The 22,468-nt window shown below is 37.5% G+C and overlaps 1 protein-coding gene across 2 annotated transcripts; it reads right to left on the bottom strand.

Annotated features, from left to right (window-relative positions):
* Window positions 1-8,516: 8,516 nt before the first annotated feature.
* On the bottom strand, window positions 8,517-12,717 carry LOC147626504 (sugar transport protein MST4-like). Of its 2 annotated transcripts, XR_015268604.1 has the most exons (5): window positions 12,299-12,717; window positions 11,582-11,907; window positions 9,803-10,429; window positions 9,044-9,585; window positions 8,517-8,895 (listed from the first exon to the last, which is right to left on the bottom strand). XR_015268604.1 is itself a non-coding variant. In XM_086816587.1 (4 exons), exons 1-4 carry the CDS (start codon window positions 12,438-12,440, stop codon window positions 9,106-9,108), a joined length of 1,575 nt encoding a protein of 524 aa, XP_086672713.1. In that variant the 5' UTR covers window positions 12,441-12,717; the 3' UTR covers window positions 8,517-9,105. The 2 variants fall into 2 exon arrangements, 1 of the variants encoding a protein (XP_086672713.1); XM_086816587.1 differs by having other exon boundaries at window positions 8,517-9,585.
* Window positions 12,718-22,468: the final 9,751 nt, after the last annotated feature.

The following is a 22,468-nucleotide window of genomic DNA, read 5'->3' as shown; positions in this document are numbered from 1 at the left end:
ATGCTGACCAAAGCTCAGGATTCTATCAGGAGTGTTCAAGATTGGGCACGGTTCTATGCTGATAGAGGATGATCAACTTGGTCTTTTGAACCAAGAGTGTTGGTTTATTTAAAAGTTCCTAAAGATTCTTAGACTTTGTCAAAAGGAAAATGCTCGAATTTATCTCCTAGATATTATGGTCCATTTCGATTTATACATCAGATTGGCATGGTTGCGTATGAACTTAAACTACTTCCACATGTTAGAGTTCATCCAGTCTTTCATATCAATAGACTGAAAGGGAAACTGGGAGGTGAGGATAACACAATTACTCCTCAAGAACTCATTGAAGTCGAAGATTTATCCTATGTTCCACATGAACCTAATAACGTACTTGAATTCATCAGGGAAAGGAAACTTTATAGTTGACTAATCCCTGAGGTTAAAATTAGGTGGAAAGATAGGAAAATAGACGATTCAACTTGGGAGTCGGTTGATATTGTTCAGTGCAGTTCTCCTTCTTTTCATTGCAAGAGTGCAATGTTTTGAGAGAGCAGAAGTATGTTATATGCACATTATGTGTGCATATACTAGGAGGCTAACCCACATTAGGCTTGTGAGCATGGGAGCATGGGAACAAGCTCTAGTGGAGCATGGGTTAGGACTAACCTTATGGGTTAAGGTTAGGATCAGGCATCCAAGGGTCACACATGGGAAATGGAGAGTCAAGAGTCACTTGAGGGCCCTCCTATATAATAGGGGCATGGGGCACACTCAAGGGGGGCTTGGGGCTTGGGGCTTGGAAGCTTGTGAGGCCAAGGCTATGTTATCTTGAGGCTTAGGCTATGGTCTCTTGATGTTAGCTTGAGGCTAGGTTCTGTTATGCTCTCTTATGTAGAGGATCATATCTACTCACCTACCATTTCACACTATAGCTACATGCTATTGGATTGGAGTTATACCTCTTGATGGTATGGGACATCAAGGTAAAGGTATGATGTATTTCATTATATTTCATGTGTGCATCCCTTGGGCTCGAGGTGGATGAGTTTATGCCTGATTTATGCATGTTTATGCATAACAATTATCTAGAGAGATCTTAGGGTTTTAACAGATTCCTCCAGGAAAAATTTATTCTAACGTAGTCAAGAGCCTTAACTAACCAAACTGATCCGATCGAACCCATAAGTCTCATGGTCAAATCAAGGAAGAGACTTGCACTTGGATCATAGAGTCCAATGCTTTTTTCCTCATCAAGAGGCACAACCGTTGATTCTTTTCCATAGAACAAGGATTATCTGGGATTTACTTCAACTATTGTAACTTAACAGCATTGAGTCTCATTTTAGGGATCCATCAGTCGACGAGCCTAACCCCATCTAATCCCATGGGTTAGCCAACCGTTGTAGTGATAGGATCCATTTAGGAATTTGGTTATGTTTTGCCCCGAGTACCAGCAAGGAAAAGCGTTCCCAGGCCCCCTAGCCAGTGCTTCAAGCAAACTTCAAGATAGTCACACCACTTACACACCCAATATGAAATTGCCTGTTTCACAGATTCAGCTATATTTAAAACAATCTTTTAATGAAACCATAGTATCAATGATCATAATCCTCCAAAATATCTAGCTTGAATTCTAATTTCCAATCATTCCTTTATCGGGTTCACTCAGGGGCCTTTTCAATAGTTCCTAGCTCATAGTATCCGGAAATATAATCACATTAAAAAAATCCAGATGGACTCTTCGTTTGAAGATCAGCAAGATCAACCAACAGATCCATATAAAAGAGTCATGGACTCATCCGTTTGAGAACCAACAAGGCCAATCAACCAGATCCATACCCGAGTTCAGAAAACAACTCTAACTCCTTAGACCCAGTGCCCGAGCACCGTATGGTTAGCACCCTCTAGGGTCCTTTGCAGGTCACCTAGCGCTTCACTCATAGGCCGCTTCCTTGGTCCCTCATCCACCGTACCGGAAGTTCACCATTTAAACCGAATCAAGGCTAGTCAAGACCTCGACCAACCTTGCTACGCGAGACGTCCTCCGTTGACTCTCCCCGTCAGCTATTGCAACTTTATCACTTAGGTCTCCAACCACGACCTCATTGACAAGATAGTCAAAATGCTTCCCTAGCATTCTTGACATAAAACAGTAATTCAAAAATAGGTCATAAATACAGTTTCTAACAAACTCTCATCTTTCCTCATTGTTCCACATCATTTCTCGTTATTCCACATTCTTCTACATCAATTCACATTGCTTATTCCACATCCAATCAGAGAGGTATCAATGATCTCGATGGTTAATGGGGTAAGCAATATATAGCTAGTTGATGGAAGAGAAAAGGGATAAGAGAGGAGAGAGGGATCAGTAAAAATGATAGCAATAGTGAAAAGAAGAGGGTGAGAGGTATGAGATCAAAAGAAATGTCTATAGGCAATCAAAACTAGGAAAAATAGGAGTTAGAGGAGAGGAGATAGAACTCATAAGGGTGATGTAGGACAAAATAGCTATTATTACTACAGAAGAGATGTGTTTCTAGAGCTCGGAGAGGTGCTACTAGAGGTCAAAGAGGGGCTACAAGAGCTTCGAGAGGTGCTGGGATGTTATAGAGATTCAAGAGGTATTACAAGTGCTTAAGGGATAATATAGGCCTTAATAAGATTATGCAAAGCTTAAAGTGGTGTTATAGATCCCAAAGGGATGTTATAAAGCTCAAAGAGGTGCTACAAAGCTCAAAGGGTTGCTATAGAGCTCATAGGGGTGATGCATCGATTAGAGAGGTGTTGCAAGGCTGTATAGTGTTGGTTTTAATTTGAAATGTTAAAGTGTATGGTGTGCAAGAAAAGGTAGATTGTCCAGAAGTTATTACATTTAAAAAGGTAGAGGAAATTTAGGTGAATGAGAGAGAAGCATGTGACTCAAAGAATCAAGGGAAGAGTCAGTTGTGGAGATTTTATATGAAGACCATTAGGGAGATGATTTTGGATCTAGAGATGTTCCTTCAAAGCTATAAATTAATGTAATCATCCGATCATTATATAATGAGATTGAGAATGAGATGCTTTGCTTATGCCAATTATTGTTTTCATTAGTTGTGATTAGAGTGTTATTAGCTTTTTAATTAATCATGACTATTTTAACAATATTTGATCCTCCTTATATTTCATTTCTCTACTTTGTATCTAAGCTTAGGTTAAACAACTCCAAATGTATAATTTGAATGTTAATAATGAATAATAATTCAAATAATTCAGTTTGAAAAATGCAACGTAGTATATATTTCTTATTAATTAAAAAAATGTAGCTTAGTATATATCTCATATTTATTTCTTATACATATCTAGACTTTATCAATTTCTAAGATAATATTCTAACCCTTTTAAAGCGTCTCTTTTACTAGCTACTAAATGGATACATTACAAGAGTTACAATATTTAGTGAAGCTACTTTGATTCTTGTCTTGTTGAGAGCATTGAAGGTTGTAGGCAAGTTAAGATCAACATTTCTTGTCTTGTCATATATGTTGACAATTAACCTTTGTTAACTAGGTTTTCTGTATTACAAATCATAAAATATGTGTTAATATTCATGGTTCATAATATCCTTTTTTATTTTCACTCTTAAAGATACATGTTTGCATAAGAACTTTTGGAAAGTCTTGTACAGCAATATTGAGAACAAGATCCAAACCATGATTTGTAGGTATTGAGTAACTTTTACATAATGATACTCTAATCAGGGGGACAAGCCATCTTTTGTTAATAATGAAAACAATACCCATACATGTTTTTACTTCATATGACTATAGTACTGATAGACAACCACCATCTCTTGTTGGCACCATTCATCCCTCCTTTCTCAAACTATTTATGTTCCCATTTCACTTATACCTTTAACCACCATATGATTATGTAACTTGTATGACAACTTTGCATATACACTTGAGAATTTTAGCCTTTTCAAAGTATAGGCATGTGCTTATCATTACAATGAGGTTTCACAAATCATATATGTGGGACAACCATCCTCATGTTCATCCTCATATAAAAGATTCGCATTTAGTACACATTATTAGAGTTTGTGAACATCTATTATAGATTAAAGTGGAGCCACTTAAAATTACATGATTTGAACAAAAGAATAAGAATCTTAAAAATCCCACTTTAAAAAAATAAAGATTTTGATACGGTGACAACTGATAGGTTCAATCTATAGTGTACATTGAATTTATGCTCATATTGTGACCATCGGTAGGTTTAATCTACATTGAACATTGAATTTATGCTCATATTGTGATATTCGATAGGTTCAATCTACATTATACATTGAATTTATGGTCATATGTGACTATTGATAGGTTCAATATACATCGTACATTGAATTTATGGTCATTATATATATATATATAGTTAATAGTGATGTAAAACAAAACCATCCCAGTGCAAAATCCTTTTTGGCTTCCTATAGAGATCATGTTTTTTTCTCTATCTCATGACAAGGAGGGTGGTTGAACAAAGAGAAAATTCACTAGTTTTTAAATTCCAGTGCTGCTAATTCTTAATACAAGTTCTTATTTCATGCTTCTCTCTCTCTCTCTCTCTCTCTCTCTCTCGCTCTCTCTCTCTCTCTCTCTCTCTCTCTCTCTCTCTCTCTCTCACACACACACACACACACACACACACACACACACACACGTGTGTAATTTACATTTATGTTGACATGTTCCCCCCAAAAAAAAAAAGCACAACTATAGTAAGTTCTCTACTTATTTTGCTTAGACAACCCAAAAATGAACAAAATACCCAAAAAAAAGATAGAACAAAAATCTAGATTCCCTTTTCTATCTGTTTTTGTGTCTCTCCCTCGCTTATTTTCCTAAGTGAACAACTAAAGTAAACATCTTTGACTCTCTTTTTCTCTCTCCCTCTCTTGTTTTCCTTAGTGAGAAAACTAAAGTAAACAACCAAAAAATGAACAAAGCACTCAAAGTCCAAATTAGATCCACCGCCCCCCCCCCCCCCCCCCCCCCTCTCTCTCTCTCTCCTTCGAAAAGGAAAAGAGATCTTTTTGAAACAAATAGAAGCTGTTGCTTCTTTTTTCAATGCACTTTTTGTCCTACCATTCTTGGACAAAACCTTTTAACTTTAGAAGACTTGGCTAAAAGCAAGTCGCACATGTAAAAGATTGTATGTTGGCGTGTAGCAGTGACCCTCTGTACAACCAGAGCAATAATGTATGGGAGGGGGGAAAGGGTAAGGAGGACCAATTATTGGATGCTCCCACTTTTTATTTACAAGAAAAACAGAGAATTATATTAAAAGTAGAAGGGGGAAAGGGTAAAGAGGACCGACACGCCCCTTTTTTATTTAAAGGAAAAAGGAAAATTATATTGAAAGAAGTTTATGTGTACAAGGTGGGAGAAGGGTCAACCTATGTGGGTGCCTCACCAAAAGGGCTTCCTTTTCAAAAAGAACCCTTTTGAAAGAAGGAAAAAAAAGTTTTTTAACTTTTTTTGTGGATAGCTGTTTTTTAAATGTTAGGGCCTTTATTTATTTTTGAAAGAGCCTTAAAATTATATATATATATATATATATATATATATATATATATATGTTGGGAACAATAATATATTAATATAAATATATTATTATAGCCTTAAAATTATATTAGGAGCCTTTACTTTTCAACCTTAGCGACATTACACTAATTTACCAAAATGCTGTGGATAACAAGGATAAATATTTTGTCAACAACATAATACAATCTTAAGCATAATAATACACGCATAGATTTACACAAAATTAAGCATAATATTTAATATGCAACCACTTTCAAAGCTGCCAGACCCTGACTGTATCGATCAATACAATGATTATGAGGATTAAACTTGGGAGATAATCTCTTAATTAATCTACTCTTGCTAGCTAATCTCCTCCACTAATCAAAGATCAGCTCCTCCATCAATAGCTCAAGCCTATGTTCACAGAATTAGCCTGCACTTAATGCTGTGATTAACAGGAGATTTATCTTCAATCCAAGTCTGCATGCCAAAAGCAGACAATTAAATCCATTAGCAGGCAAATATAGTGCACTCAATTGTCATTAGCAGGCAAACCCAAGTCTGCATGTCAAAAGTAGACAATTAAATCCATTAGCAGGCAAATATACTGCGCTAATTGTAGCAAATGAGCTTAAAATATAGCCATTTCCACCTAAAGTGCTCCTCTAACTATGGGATTAAGCTTACGTGGGAGCCATTTCCACCTTGATTAGCTCCTTTGATCATGGGATTAAGCTTCATTTTGACCTGTTTGAGTGATCAGAGCTTACCATATTTCTTTTCCAAAACCATGTTCACACGTACAGTCACACTCTGGCCGGACGAACCTCCCGTTCTACATTACAAGAGATGCCTAAGAAACTTCAGTACTACATCTTTTTGCCTTGTTAATAGTGTAGAATACTATTGAAGATTCTAGCCCATGGGCATGCAGTTGAGTTGGTAGAACAGTTGTTAATAGTGTAGAATACTATTGAAGATTCTAGCCCATGGGCATGCAGTTGAGTTGGTAGAACGGTTGTGTTCCAAAGCGAGAGGACCCGGGTCGAAAAATGTCATCAGGGTTACGCGACGTGAGCATGTGTGTGTGTTAGAATATATATCGATCTCCCTCACACTATTGAAGATTGTAGGTAAGTTACAATTAAGAGTATTCTTTCACCATCTAGGGTGTGCATTATAAATCATAAAATATACTTTGAGAATTAGCCTCCTTTATGTAGTAAGTTGTGCATTATAAATATCATAAAATCTATGTCTTGGGATTCTTGGTTCACAATAACCTTGTTTCTTTTTAACCAAAGATATATATAAGTCACATCATATTGTTGGTACTATTATTGATGTTCCTCCTCTTCCTCCTACTCGTGATATTGCCCATCGTCCTACTACTCCTCTACATCCTTTGCTTTTGTTTCTCTTCGATTGTTGCTCCACCACTCTCTCTCTCTCTCTCTCTCTCTCTCTCTCTCTCTTTTGGGAAAAGGGAGGGAGAGGGGCAGCAAAGGAAGATGTGGTTAGAGAACTTATATTCTTCTCTAACATCATCTTCTTCCTTGCTTTCTAAAAATCAATTTCTGACCCTTGCCCCTCCTTTTCTCCCTTGTCTCTATGTGTCCCATTATTAAGCTTCTTCTTCTCCTTTTTCTTTTTCTTTTTCTTCTACTCTTTTTTTGTTAAAAATTGTTTCCTCTCTCTCTCTCTCTCTCTCTCTCTCTCACACACACACACACACACCAACCCACCAACCCACCCATGTAAACATTTTCAAATTTCTTCAAAAAATCCAATAGAAGGTTTTTTACATGTATGTCACTGTGAAGTACACCTTTAACATAATGCGTTACTTAAAGATCGTTGCACATTAAAACTAGTAATTATTTTTCTTGTGCATTTCTTTGAATTCAAACGGTAAAAATTGATGGTACTATAATATTAATGATAATTGATGTGGTTTATATATATAATATGTCTTTGTTCATAAAAAATGTGTGTGCAAGTGCACACGCGTACGCGCGCTCCCACACATTTACTTGATGTAAAAATATTGCAACATGTTTAAAAAAAGGAAGGCACATCTTTAGGGAACGCTCCACTTGTTTTGCTTAGAGAACAACTAAAGCAAATAACAGAACATAACCAAAGATAAGGAAAATTTGAGTTAGATCTCAATCAATCTCTCTTTTTAATCTTTTGTGTTTGTGTGCATGTGGCTCTTTTTTTAAAAATCTTTTGTGCTCGTGTGCTTTCATGTCACCGTTAACATCCATCAGGTTTTGAACCCAACATCTCATGCATGGGACTTCAACACCTTACCACTAGACTGCGTCTCCATTGTTGAAGTGGATTCTTCTCTTGCACTCGGCCTACCTCATCCAATGAGTGTACTAATTGTATAATGTAAAACTAGTGGACAAAACCTTTTAAATTACTTTAAAAACTTGGTCAAAACCATGTCATCCATTTTAAAGATTTGGCATGTAAGGATTGGGCTCATTTTAAAGATTTGGCATGTAAGGATTGGGCTATCTTGTAATGCAACCCCCATTTTGAAAACAATGGCCGACTTTTGCTTTGCAAAAAGGGGATAAAGCGATTTTAACTTTTGATATGTAAATAAGCGTGTAAAACCAGAGTATGTACAAGTCAAATGAGCCAATTATTACATACACCCAAATTGAAAACAATGTCCAACCCTCTTTTTTTTTTATAAGGCTAAACAAAAGAGCTTTTGTGTGTGAAAAGTGCAATTCACAAAATAGTTTTGTTGGAAAGTGCAATTCACAATAGTTCTTTTCATGTGCTTAGAGCCTTTACTTTTCAACCTTAGAGAACTTAAGACTATTTTTAAAAGTCACCAAAACATGCTTCAACCTTAGAGACCTTAGACTATAAGTCACCAAAATGTGCTTTGATAAAAGACCTTACTTTTAAACCTTAGACTATATTTTATAAGTCACCAAAATGTTCTTGATAAAATGGCTAGCATAATAGAAATTTGTCAATAACACTACAAAGTTCAACCTTGAGCATATAATAATGTACATATTACACACCCATACTCACACAGCTTCCAAAGCTGCCAAATCATAATTGTATCAATTAATATACAATGATTATGAGAATACAGCATATGTCCAAGAGGATTAAGCTTGCAAGATAATCTCTAAATTAATCTAGCAGGAATAATCTCAAAATTAATCTAGCACTTGCTAGTTAATCTCCTCTACTAACCCATGATTAGCTCCTCCATTCATAATGACACACATAGCTCAAAATTAATCAAGCTATGTTGACATAATTAGCCTGCACTTGATTGATTGACAGGCGATCTATCTTTAATCCAAGTCTGCATATCAAAAGCAGACAATCGAATCTATTAGCAGGTAAATGTGCACTCGATCGATTTTCATTCAATCGTAGCAAAGATGAAGCCATTTCCACCTTGAGTGTTCCTCTAACTATGGGATTAAGCTTTATTTTGAAGGCATTTCCACCTTGATTAGCTCCTTTGATCATGGGATTAAGCTTCATCTGATTAGCTCCTTTGATCATGGGATTAAGCTTCATCTGGCGCTACTTTGACCTGTTTGAGCTCCACTGTCCCATCCTCCACCTGTGGATAATCAGAGCTTGGCACAATTCCTTTCCAAAACCAGTGTTGCTTCCACACTATCCCCATCTCTTCAATGGGGATGTTCTTCGTTTCCGGTATGAAGAGGAGGGCAAAGGTGCCCATCACCGCTACCCACGCCGCGAAAAATAAGAAAATGCCATACTTAAAGGTGCAGAGCATGGACAGAAATGCCTGGGCAATCACAAAGGTGAAGAGCATGTTCACACATACAGTCACACTCTGACCGGATGACCTCGTCTCAAGCGGGAAAATCTCACTGGGAATCAGCCATCCCAAAGGACCCCATGACCATGCAAATGCAGACACAAACACACACACCATCAGCACCACCACAATGGCTGCTCCATGTGACAGGGTCTTTCCATCTCGAAGCCCAACGCCGAGAATGATTGCGATGCCCACCTGCATGTGATTACATTGTAGCAAGCACTTAAATATCTTCTTCTACACTTCACTAGGGAGAACTATAAAACACTTTTTAGTCATGTGCCTGCTTGACAAGAGGAGAACATTCACAGTCCATGGAGACACACACACTCACACACACACACAAGAGCCAAATTTTTCAACATGCAAAAAACACAGAAACAATTGAGATTTCAAGAAAAAATTATCATACCTGAGATAGAAACATTTGCACACATGCTTCGAGAAGAAGCACTCTGCGTCCCACCTTATCAACCGAGTAGATTGACACAAGAGTTGAGAGCACATTCACTGCCCCCGTGATGACAGCAGAGTACAAGGATGCGTCATTCTTGAACCCGAGTGTTTGGAAGAGGATAGGAGCGTAGAACATGATGGCATTGATGCCAGTGAACTGTTGAAAGATTTGGAGGGCACATGTGATCACCAGCTGTGGTCTATTCCTCCTCTGCAGGAGGTTCCTAAAAGGGTGTTTCACCTCGTGTGCAATCCTGCTAGCTTCAAGAAGGTCTTCAAACTCTGCATTAATATTGTCAGTCCCCCTTATCTTTCTCAAGGTGAGCTTAGCCTTCTCCATGTGACCCCTCTCCACCAAGCTGTTGGGTGTCTCCACCAACAACAAGCTTCCTAGTGTTAGGCATAAGGCAGGCACCCCAGCAATCCCCAACGAAAGACGCCACCCCCATGGCCTTATCCTCAAGGTTCCATAATTTACAAGGTTTGCAAAGAGAATACCTATAGTAACATTCAGCTGGAAAAGGATGTTGAGACCACCCCTCAAGTGGGTTGGTGCTACTTCTGACAAGAACAAAGGCACACCCTACAAAAAAATCAGGATGAACTTAGGAGCCTAATAGCTTTTCATAATCACCAAAGATTAAAAGCAACAGGATTATTCAATTTAAAGTTCAAATCCAACCCCACAATCCACTAAAAATGTTGATGCCCACAATGAATCATCAATTTTTTGTGACTAGCAAACATAACATCAAAACCCATCAATTCCCATATTGGAGGAGATGGGGGCTATGAAAGATGACATATCATGATGGTCACTAAAAAGGCAAGCATATTGCCCTAAATTGAAAACCGGACACACCGCATGCTGGAATACAAATGCTTTGATTACATGATTGAGACTTAAAAGCAAGCAGCTTCACTAGGATTACAAACCCAACACCCAAAAGCCACATAACTGTTAAGAGCACCAAAAGTAAACCTTTCCTATAGTGACCAGCGAATCTAAGACCAAAACCAATACATGGAGAGACTTAAAGCATGCATGGACATCAAAAAGGTTGCAGGTGTCTATGCAAGGCCACCTTCAAATGAGAATGAAAAAAAGGAGACCACTTATATCAATTCAAAATTGTATGATTCACTAAGCATGATTAAAAAGCACAATATAATTTTGGCATAATCATCATGAGACTTAACTCAAAATTTTATGATCCACTAAGCATGCTTAAAGAGCACCAAAACAAAAAGATGTGGCATAATCATCAAGAGATTCAATAACAACTTTTACACCATATTATAGCTACCTAGTAACACAATACTTAGCATTATATTCATGACATTTGATAAGAACTTATAGACCATATATTCTGTTTTTTTTTTCTATTTTTAAGAGTTTTATGCATTTCTTTAGAAGTTGGATACATCGCGTCCACCAGCTACAGCCTGTGGGGTTTGACCTTAGGCACCCACCTAGAGATTCCAACCCCTTAGCAAGAGGGCCATACAGCAGTAAACTCATATATTCTAGCTTTCTAACACCACCACACTTATTACACTCATCTCCCATAAAAAGGATATTATCACATTAAGTTTGGCTCTGTGGGTGGTATAAGCTCATAATTCACTCAAAAGATAATAAATTAAGAATGTTAAGAAGGGCTGCCCTAATCCTCCCCTAAATCTTAAGTACATCATAGATTAGTTATCTTATATGATTAAATCAAAATAGTACCTGATTAGCAAATCCAACACCACATCCAAGTGAAATCCGGCCAATGATGAGCATGGGCAAGTCTTGAGCTGCACCATTCAGGATGACTCCGACATCGAAGAAGAGGCCGGCAATGAGCATGGTGGTTTTCCTGCCATACCTTCTGGTCACTATGGATGCAAAGAAAGTCGCGATGAGGGCCGCCAAATACAGAGAAGATGTGAAGAGCTGGAGGTTCTGGTTATCATACTGGCAATAGTTGTTCCCTGAGCTGGTGCTCTTCTCTTTGTTTTTCAGTACAGTTGGGAAAAATTTTGCAAGAAAATCATCCATAGAAGTCACACCACCTGCAAATTAGAGAGTTGCATGACTCGTTAATCTAATCCCTTAGTCCAACTTGTTAAAAACAAGATTAGAGATAATATCCCTAATTGAGCAAGTTGCTTCAAAATAGCCAAAACAAGTTGGGTCATACAATAAGTTGGGTGATTATCTTAAGCTTAAGCTATGCAATCAAGTATTAAGTGTTCATACTTTAGTTACACAAATCACTAATATTAATCCAAGCTTCAATTTGAGCTTAATTCACCATGATCAAAATATAGGCTGAAGTATGAAGAAAAGCATGCAAAAAAGATATCCTAGCTATGAACCACTAGTGCAAGATGCACTGATCAACTGAACAAAAACTAGGTTATAAGATTAACAAAGCTGGATAATAATATATTGATCACTAACCTGATATGCCCACATCGTAGCCAAACATGAGTCCACCGCTAGCGGCTATGATGCAAGTGATGATAACATAGACTGTGATTTTGCCGTCATATTGAGATGCCCTAGGTCCAGCAGAGGCAGCTGTGAAGCCTCCTCCTGCCATTGACGCAGACGAGGGAAGCTCAAGAGGGGTGTAATTATGTGGGTAGTGGGAAGGATTAAGCTAAGGAAGCTGTTGGGCGAAGGCAAGCATGGGAGATGCGCTGAGAGATTTGGATTAACGCTCACTAATTAGAGAAATTAATGAGCTAGAAAGCGGCGTTAGTGCGGATTAACACACAGTAAAGCTGGCAGGATAGGGCGCCGGGGCCTTAAAAAACTGCAGAAACCACGTTTAGCACGCGGCATTCAGGGAGGGAGCTGATGGAAAGCCAAACCATAATAATAATAATATATAATGCTATAATAATAGTAATAGTAATAATAATAATAATAATAATAATAAACCAATATATGTTTATATTTAAATTGTCTGAATATTACTGAATTTCTGATTTGGTAAACAATTACGTACTTTGACAAAGACCCAGCTCCTGCCATATATTATATTTATAATTAGCATGGATACACTTTTTTCGACACTGTTAATTAATTTCATTTATTTTATTTTTTGGGTGAGAGGGCCTCGTGAATTTATGATTAGAAGTATTCATTAGTTGAATTATTTTTCGATTAGAGACCGAAAAGCTGGGCGCGATCTATTAATAGACACGAGCAGATAAAGAGATAAGATCCGAATTTACTTTTTGTTTGGCGCAGATCTATCCTTTTTTTAATTATCAAATAATAATAATAATATTAGCTCCTTTTTTTACTTCCAGGCTTCCGGAAAGTACACATGTCAGCACGTGATGAGCCAATGACGACATCACCTGCGTAGAAAGTTTAAATTTCCTGAATATATTTTTCTTTTAATCATAGAGGGAAATTTTACTATATATATGTTTTTAATTAATAATCGAAAATCATATATATATATATATGCTTTACTAATTTAATTGATAAATTTATTCAACCAAAACGCTTGGGCGCATTCATATTGTTTATAATTTACATTTATAAGAGGCCCAATTTCCAAGCTTCGTAATTTCGGGGAAAAATTACTATAAGTCTCAGTAAATGTTTCTCAATAATCGAAATCATTATCATACCTATTTTTTAATTTTTGGAAAATTTTAGACACGTGTCACTAATGCCTTCATCATGCCGCCAATGAAATGGAGACACTTTTACTGCTCTCACTGCAAAATTAAAATTCTATTCAAGTATATATACATATATATATATATATATATATATATATATATATATATATATTCTCTGGCACCGCATGTGCGGCTGATTTTGTTGCCACGTGCCGTTCACTGTGACGAGATCCCCTTAGAAAAGATCAAAGATGTATATAATATTGAAACCCCCCCAAAGAAAAAGGGAACCACCACCACCACCTAGTGTGCTTTTGCAATCTCATCACATGTTCTAACATGCTTGATGATGGCAATGGCATACCTACCATGATTGGTTTGACAAAACCCAAGCCTCCCAAAAAAAGAAAAAAGTCCTTCAGTAACTCATGGGTGAGACCATGCGCCTCTATGAAGCATAGTCACGTCTCATGTACACATGCTCACATGGCATGTACATGCTCACGTGCTTGCGCATGCAGAGTGTGAGCATGCTGGAGCATAGTTGCGTGTCATGTACACATGCTCACATGGCATGCACATGCTCACGTGCTTGAGCATGCAGAGTGTGAGCATGCTGGAGCAGTCGTGTGTCATGTACACATGCTCACATGGCATGCACATGCTCACGTGCTTGAGCATGCAGAGTGTGAGCATGCTGGAGCATAGTCGTGTGTCATGTACACATGCTCACATGGCATGCACATGGTCACGTGGTTGAGCATACAGATTGTGAGCATGCTGGAGCATAGTCGCGTGTCAACATGCATGCACATGCTCACGTGGTTGACATGCAAAGTGTGAGCATGCTGGAGTAGTATATCAGAAAAAACCCCCCCTCAAGTGTAATTTCCACGGCTCAAATTGAGAAAAACTAGTTGTAATTTTGCATGGCCAATGAATTTAAACATTCAAATTGTAGTTATGAAAACGGTTAACCTATACATTTTTCCAATAAAACTCCTTTTCATCATTGGCAAAAAAAAACGTTTATTTCCGTGCCGCAACAGCTAGACTGAGTATCGTCGTCGTGCACCAAAGGGAGATCGACACTCCAACAGATTATGGGTTTTGAGTTTTTTTAATAAAGAGCATCCACATTCATGGTTAAACTTTAATCTATGCCTTGTTGACTATTGTAGTAACACAATCAAAGGCCAATAATTGATGGGCAAGGACTCATTAACCAAGAGAATTGAAGTGTAGTCAACCACTAAGAAGAGTGTGAAGACCAAGGTGTTGGACATGGTGAGATTGGCAAATTTGCAGACAAGTAAAGAGTGGCCGACTTAAGAAAAGGTGCTACCAACATCAAAGTTGGAGGTATCAAGCGACACCAAAGTGTCTGTACAATGGTTGTTTCATATGTGAAGGAAATTATCTTGGCATGTAATTATCGGTCAAGAAGAAAGGTCCAATAACACAACCACAACCACAACCAAAATGAGTACTTTGGTACAAGACAAAGACATGGAGGTGATTTGTTTTTCCTATGAGGTGAATATGATGAATGCATGCCCATTTCTCAAAGGAAGAACCCTTAGAGGTGTGGGCTCATGTTCACAGGAAGTGTGTAATGAGCACGCCATGTGGCCTTGTGGGCAAGGCCATGTAGCAACGTGGTGTACACTTGCTGACATGGTCGAGCATGCAAAGTGTCACACATGCCATAATGGTTTTCCAAAAGGGAGAAGAAGGCACTATGTTGTGGTGTATTGTTAAAGGGAGATTGTTGCTCTGTAGTAGTAAGTCGTGGGCTTTCAGTTTATTAATAAACATTAATACATAAAAAGGATTCAAACTTTATCTATCTAAGAGTTGGTTCACACATGATGAGTTGAGGGGAGAGATTTTGATCACACTGTTTATCAATTTGGCCTTTTGCCAAGTCACTTCCTACCCTCAACTCATCATGTGAACCAACTCTGTGTGTGTGTGTGTGTGTGTGTGTGTGCGCGCACACACACACATGCACTCAGCTGATTGATTGTGAGTACCATGTGTGTGTGTGAGAGTAATGTGCCTATGTGAGTAAGGTGTGTGTGTGTGTGTGTGTACGCTCACGTACGTGCATGTGTGAGAAGAGAGAGAGAGAGAGAGAGAGAGAGAGAGAGAGAGAGAGAGAGAAGTAACTTTAAGTATTTCTCCATAGGTCAATGATGTTATCTTAAAATTAAAACGAAACAATGCAAAATGGAATTGCTTGAAGATGTGGCTCTATCTTTTAAATGAGTAACAAAATTTCTAAAAAATGCTTGTGACATTTTGCTTCTTTACCCAAAAAAGCTAGTTGATTTAGATTTTATTAGAATTTCATGCCTTTCAAAATAACCTCTCGTGTCCTTTGAGCTTCATAAAATATCTGTTCATACTCTTTATTTTATACATATTGCAAAATCTCTATAAGAATCACCACTTGCAAAGGACAACTTATGGTACCATTCATTTAGAATGTGTATAATCATTTATAAACAAGATCTTTAATATGATGAAGGATATTTATTTTGATGACACACTTAGCATATAATCTCAATCTCTATCACTTTTAGGTGAGAAACACATGTTAATAACTTAAATTCTTCTTTCCATTATAGATTATATAATATGACTGCAAATCATGAAATGACACCACTGATCATATTGAAATAGAATGTGCATACTACAAGGACATATGCACATATGCTTCAAAAATTTTGACCTTTAAGTGTTAATAGTTTTGAAACAGTTTCATCTTATTTCACATTTGCATAATGTAACTTATTATATTACTTTTATTCACCAACAGTACTACCACTGTTTATATGTACATCTTGATATCTACAACTAACATATTGAGTTTTTCGAACTTTTAAAACATTTCATGACATATAATATGCTTGCTTGAAAAACATAGTATTAATTTCAAGACATTGTCGAAAATTACATTAGCCAATCTATTAAGTGAAGTTCTTATCATACTTTAATATAGATGGAAGTTTAATATAGTATTAATTTCAAGACATAGTGGAAAATTACATTAGCCAATCTATTAAGTGAAGTTGTTATCAAACTTTAATATAGATGGAAGTTTAAAAGAAAAAGTTTCTTCATTACATTAGCCAATCTATTAAGTGAAGTTGTTATCATACTTTAATATAGATGGAAGGTTAAAAGAAAAAGTCTCTTCATTATAGACATTGAACATCAAAGGGTCATCAAAAGGCCATATGATTTTGAATGGTGATGAGACAAGGTTTTCCTAGCAAAATAAAAAAACACAAACAAAGAAAAACATTATTTGAAGTAATATGTTTAACAAGGAACATAATTTGGGATGGGTTTGGGAGCTTATACCTACTAAAAATACCAAATACCATCTATGCTATATTTAAAGAGAGAAAAACAAAAATGTCAAATTAAAAAATGTAAGGTAATTGAGTAACTATGAATAATTTTTCCTCAGCATGAAAACATAAAAATCAACATATGATCTTTGTATATTGAAAAGTACATTATTAACATGATTAAAATGTATGTTTCAATTGATTGAATTTCAATGCTAGCTTTCAACACATGATTTAAATCCATTTATTTTGTATGATAAAGTATGTTTTTACATGAAATTGATTGAGTTTCAAGGGTACCTTTCAACACATGTTTTCAATCCATTTATTTTGTATAATAAAGTATATATATAGTTACATGAAAATATGACAATGCAAAACTATAATACATTTCAGAAAAGAAGAAGACAAAATGATGTCATAAAAGTGCAAAGTGCTTCACTTTTTGAGAAAGGCACCTTCCAAGAGTAAACATAAAACAAGATAATATACATTTTCATATGTTTATATTATGTATCATAAGGGAGTGTTTTTCTATTAAATACTCCATGCAACAACCCAGTAAAGCATGCAAGAACTTGTGGGTACTTATGGATGAAAACAAGGATACACTTATTTGATGGAGTGATGATGATAAGATGTGTCTTGCTGATGCAAAGAAAATAATTTCTAGGTCTTAACACATCACTCCATTGATCTTGTCAAAAAATGCATTTCCTTGAAGAGGTTCACACATGTGTGATACCCAAGTTAGTATAAATGATATTGAGATATTACATGTGTGAATGCGAAGAAAAACTATGTGTGAAAGATAGTTTATGTGTCCGATTTCTTGTTTTTCTATGTGTGAAAGCAAGGAAAAACTATCTCTACAAGAATCATCGCCTAGATTGTGAGTTTGTTGCAACTTGAAAAACTTATGCTATAAATATTTGTTGTGCCAAAAAAAAAAATCTAGTGTGCCACTACTACCACATGCTTCTGTTAAGATTCTAAAATCTCCTTGTACCTTGATGGGACATGGCAAGGATGTTGAATGGTTTAGCAATGGAAATGATGAGATGACATAATTGATTGGAGCAAGTGGCTATAGCAATGATTACTAGGGTAGGAAATAGTAAATCTTTTGTTACTATACAAATAGTTTTGAACGTACAAATAAATTTCATCTCTTTTTTAGATATACAAATAGAAGATCTTTTGTAACTATACGTATATTTTTTAACATACATATATTTTTCATCTCTTTTTCAGATATACTAATACTTTTGAACATACAAATATTTCCCACCCCATTTTTAGATATAAAAATTACTTTCGTCTTCTTTTCTAATATGTTTTCCTATTTGAAAGTAGATGCTAAATTCAAATTAATTTCACCATTTTCAGATATTTTAATCTTTTATACAAAATATATTTATACACATCTAGTTCATACAATATTATTTTATGGATGAAGCATAGACTGTACTAAAATAGGTTAGTCATTAAAACCATAACTTACAAATATTAGAAAAAATTTCGAATTCATTATGGTGTACACAAGTTAATGGGGAACCACTACAAAGTATATAAATGCATTTACTATATTAATATACTATCATAGCAAGGGCTATTGAGGGGCTAATATAGCCAGAAAAATAAATGTGTGGACTTCATAAGCATTGATGTAAGTAAACCTTGCTACAAATAGGCCTTGCAATAACTCTTATGACCCATGTAGGCCCTGTAAATAATAACTCTTATGACCCTTATAATTTATGAGGTTTATTCAAAGATTATATATTCTTTATATAGAGTCACAATAAGGCTTATAATAATCCTTACAATTAACCAAAATTACAACATCTAATGTAACACATATTGTGCTATAAAAATAAATTTGGGAAAAAATGGGACAAGGTATAGGGGAGAAAGCATGGTAAGGTGGACTGATTTTTATGCTTTTAGCATAGGCTTAATAGCACATTCCATAGCACTTTTTGTAGTGGTTTATAGGTCTTTAAAGGACCTTTACAAAATTGCAACATTTTCATTTAATAAAAACTTGAAGTTTGTAAACTGATTTATAGTTCGTGTCAGTCAATAACAATGTATGATGAATTGAACAATGCCAGTCCTTTTGAGCATGCAAATCTTGCGTGAAAATCTTTTTATCCCACATATTTACCTTGGGGATCTTCAATTCTTCCCTCTCCAGCACCGCTTCCCTGTGTATGCCTTCTTCCCTAAACTACACCATTCCCAACTTCTTCCCTACTTCCCTACAAGATAAAATGACTGCAGTTAAGGCCTTCTCGGCATATGAACTTTCCTAATGTGCACCCAAATGAACCATGGAAGTTTACAGGATGTTAGAAACAATCAAGAAAATGTTGATATGGCATTAATTATCACTCTAGCAATATAGCTAATAATGATGACAAGGTAGAGGGTTTACCTTTACAACCTGTACTTTCTTGGATAACTCCTCAGTGTTCTTTGATGGACAAAGAGATCGCAACATTTCCACAAGCTTGCCAACCTCCGAGGACATTATGTCTTCTGGGGACAACTGTGGCTTTAATATGGCTGACATTCTCTCTTGGATGGTTGTGACTTGTTCTAAAGATATCGATGCTCCCTCAGCCCTATGAAAATTGTTGTTTGCTTCCTTCTCTAATAGCTTTCTCTAATGCATGTCGTGCTTCCTCCACCCAACTCTTGCAATAAGCAAGACGTGTTCTAGCTACATTACACATTTCTTCTATTGCATCCTTGTGAGCATGATCTTTGTACATTTGTTATCTTTGCTAGGAGAAGCATCCCAAGGTGCAATAGAGTTAACACTAGACATCATAATATCAAATCTCCTCCTCTTGCTATCTAGGTTGCCATGTACACGAACTGTAACCATAATGGATTGAGTAAAGGTTTCTCAATCCATCCTATACTTTGATTTGTTTGTTGCATAAAGAGCTAAGGTGCAGTTCTCCCAAGAAAATCCCTTTGCAAATGTATGTGAAATCTCCTTGTTAGTAGAACCTTGGTAAACCCCTTGGTGCATCAGGTCCTCATATAGTTTTCTTTTCACATTGTAACATTTCATCTTCTACTTAGGAAGGGGTTTTGAGCATGTGAAAACTGACTCCCAATGCACCATGGAATGACTCCATCCCCAAGAATACAACCATGAGTCTCATAGGCTCACCTAGCATCTGATACATCACATGTGAAGCTCCTAGATAGATAAGAAAAGTCCTATATAGCACTTACCTGTTATTTTTTACACACTTGCCATATAGCTTTTATATTAGCTAACACTTAACTTTTCCCAAATCCAACCATGCTATTAGATCTATGGTGATGGCTATATATTGAGCTTGTTATATTTCTCTTTAATTTGTTATTACTATATGGAACATTTGAGGGAAATATAGCACCTTCTCCACACCAACGTCTACTATATAGCACTTCCGATGGTGCTTCATACAAATAGTGTCTACTACATAGTGGTTGTTACAGTGATATATGTTAAAATTATAGCAATGTGATGAGCTATGGTGGATCAAATGCTAGAATCAACATCATTAACAAAGAGATTAGATGATAATTAAGATGTGATTAGTGAGCAATTAACTGATAGTTTAATGTAGGCATGGATAATAAAAAACCAGCAAGTTCTCATTAGGCCAATGCCTCAATTTATAGAGTTTACATCCAAGCATCTAATCCCACTGATTTCTCCTTGATTCACTCCACCTCTTTTGCTTGATTCTCTCAACCTCTCCCAGAATATCTCCACACCTCCTAAATCTCCTCATGCTACCCTTTATTCTCTCCCAGTAGATTCTTCTCACCTTTTCACAGGTTCTCTCACATTTATAGATTCTCTTTTATAGCCTCTAGCCAAGGGCTTGTTCCCGCACACACCCTATTCACTTGTATATTTCAACACCTCCCCTCAAGTGAATACTCCTAGCACACCTGGACCCTATACCAAGTTTCCCTCTTACTTGATAGTCCGCGACCAGTGCCTCAAGTCCCTAAACTCATAGTCCTTGACACTCTCTCTCTCTATGTGTCCAAGGCTACTATTAGTACCCGTGACCTTGACTAAAGTGCTCACACATACATCTACCACATGGCCTACATCATTGGTGGCTCAGTAATGTTAACCAGTGTGGTTAACATTAGATATAATGTTAACCAGTGTGGTTAACATAACCCCCTCCCTAATTATTCAGAACCCTCCTCGAAGCTGGCAAGGATACTCAATGATAGTAGATGGAGTATGTTGTTGTGATGAAGTCATACCGCGATTTAGAATGCAGGGGGATTGGTGGATGACTTTGTAGCTGGTCCAGAATGTAGTCTCCATCATGTCTTCAAAAGTCTGCAGTCTCACCAAGCAGGCACCCATTGGATGTGCTGGTACTAGCCAAACAATTGCTTCAAGGTCGGGCCTTTGAGATCAAAGGTAAGGCCTCACTGCCCTCATAGTAGTGGTCCCAATCTGGAAAGGCCTCTAGGAGCGTGATGATCAGGTTAAAGAAACAGATGGTTGCCACCACAATGGTGGGGTCAGGGACCTGATTATAGCGGCTAATGAAAGCATGCATCTTTGTCAACATTGTGGCCTCTGTGCATGGCCTCTGTGGGACGTTGGTGGGGAAAACCAAGGAAAGTTATACTGTAATTTTGGATTTTTTATCTTCTCCTTCCTGAATAAGTGCCAAGCCCCTACTGGGCTGTGGATAGCAGGCAAGTATGTGGGATTAATCTGCAGGTTGTAGGGTGCCTTGTAGTATTGCTCCCAAATGTAGGGCTTCAGTAGAAAGGGATGATGCCAAAAAAGTTGCTCACCCATGAGCTTGAAGGTGATGAGGCGAGCATTGGAGGGGGGCGACTGGTAATCGTCACATTGCCAATGTGGATGTTGGTGCTTCGAGGCATCGTGTTTGGCATCAAGATAAGGTCAGAGGACATGTATGTCCAGACGGTCTATAAGCTTACTAATAGGGGCGTGTTGGAGTTGTGTGACTAAGCACGATACTGATGGCATGATTGAACTTCGTGTGATCTAGCGGGTCACGCCAGTTGAGGGGGTTGAGTGGCGGGCCCACCTCTTCGTGCTCCTACGGGGGTGGCGAGGGAATCTCGCCTTTCTCCAAGGGTGTGGGGGAAGGGAGGTTTGTTGGTAATTGTGAGACAGGGGTGGAGGAGGAGGTGAAGGAGAGGTAGCGGTGTGGTGAGGGTGGCGTCAAAGAAGGGTGAGGGCCTTGTTGATGTAGAGGGAGGCGTCAAAGAAGGGTGAGGGCCTTGTTGATGTAGAGGGTATATCGGTGAAGTGCTTGGGGAGGCCCGGGTGAAGATTGAGGGTGAGAGGTGGGAAGGAGATGTGGGTGATGGAGGAGAGGGACTGTGTGAGGAGGTGTAGAGGATGGTGAGGGGAAAGGGGATAGAGTTGCAGTGGAAGTGGTGGGGGGGAGGTACGATACTAGGTACCTGGGGGTGGTGGGGGTGGGGTTTGTGAGCTTGGTCCGGGTTGGGATTGGTAATGGGGTGGAGGTTGGCGATGAGGGGACTCGGGAGCAGGGGCATCAGTTGGGGGCTTGTTGGGGCCGACTTTGCCGTCGTTGTTG

The sequence above is a fragment of the Cibotium barometz genome, chromosome 22 (genome assembly GCF_041138505.1).
Source record: "Cibotium barometz isolate CiBa-2024 chromosome 22, ASM4113850v1, whole genome shotgun sequence".
NCBI lineage: Eukaryota > Viridiplantae > Streptophyta > Polypodiopsida > Cyatheales > Cibotiaceae > Cibotium > Cibotium barometz.
The sequence above is the reverse complement of the archived record's forward strand: the minus strand, read 5'-3'. Positions and strand labels throughout refer to the sequence as shown.

What these genes read in the sequence shown, in the direction of transcription:
- LOC147626504 (XM_086816587.1), bottom strand. Translation starts at nt 12,440, where the DNA reads ATGGCAGGAGGAGGCTTCACAGCTGCCTCTGCTGGACCTAGGGCATCT. An exon ending in GTGTTGGATTTGCTAATCAG is followed by an intron (nt 10,430 to 11,581) that starts GTACTATTTTGA and finishes ATTTTTTTGTAG; the next exon opens with GGTGTGCCTTTGTTCTTGTC. An exon ending in TGCAAATGTTTCTATCTCAG is followed by an intron (nt 9,586 to 9,802) that starts GTATGATAATTT and finishes AATCACATGCAG; the next exon opens with GTGGGCATCGCAATCATTCT.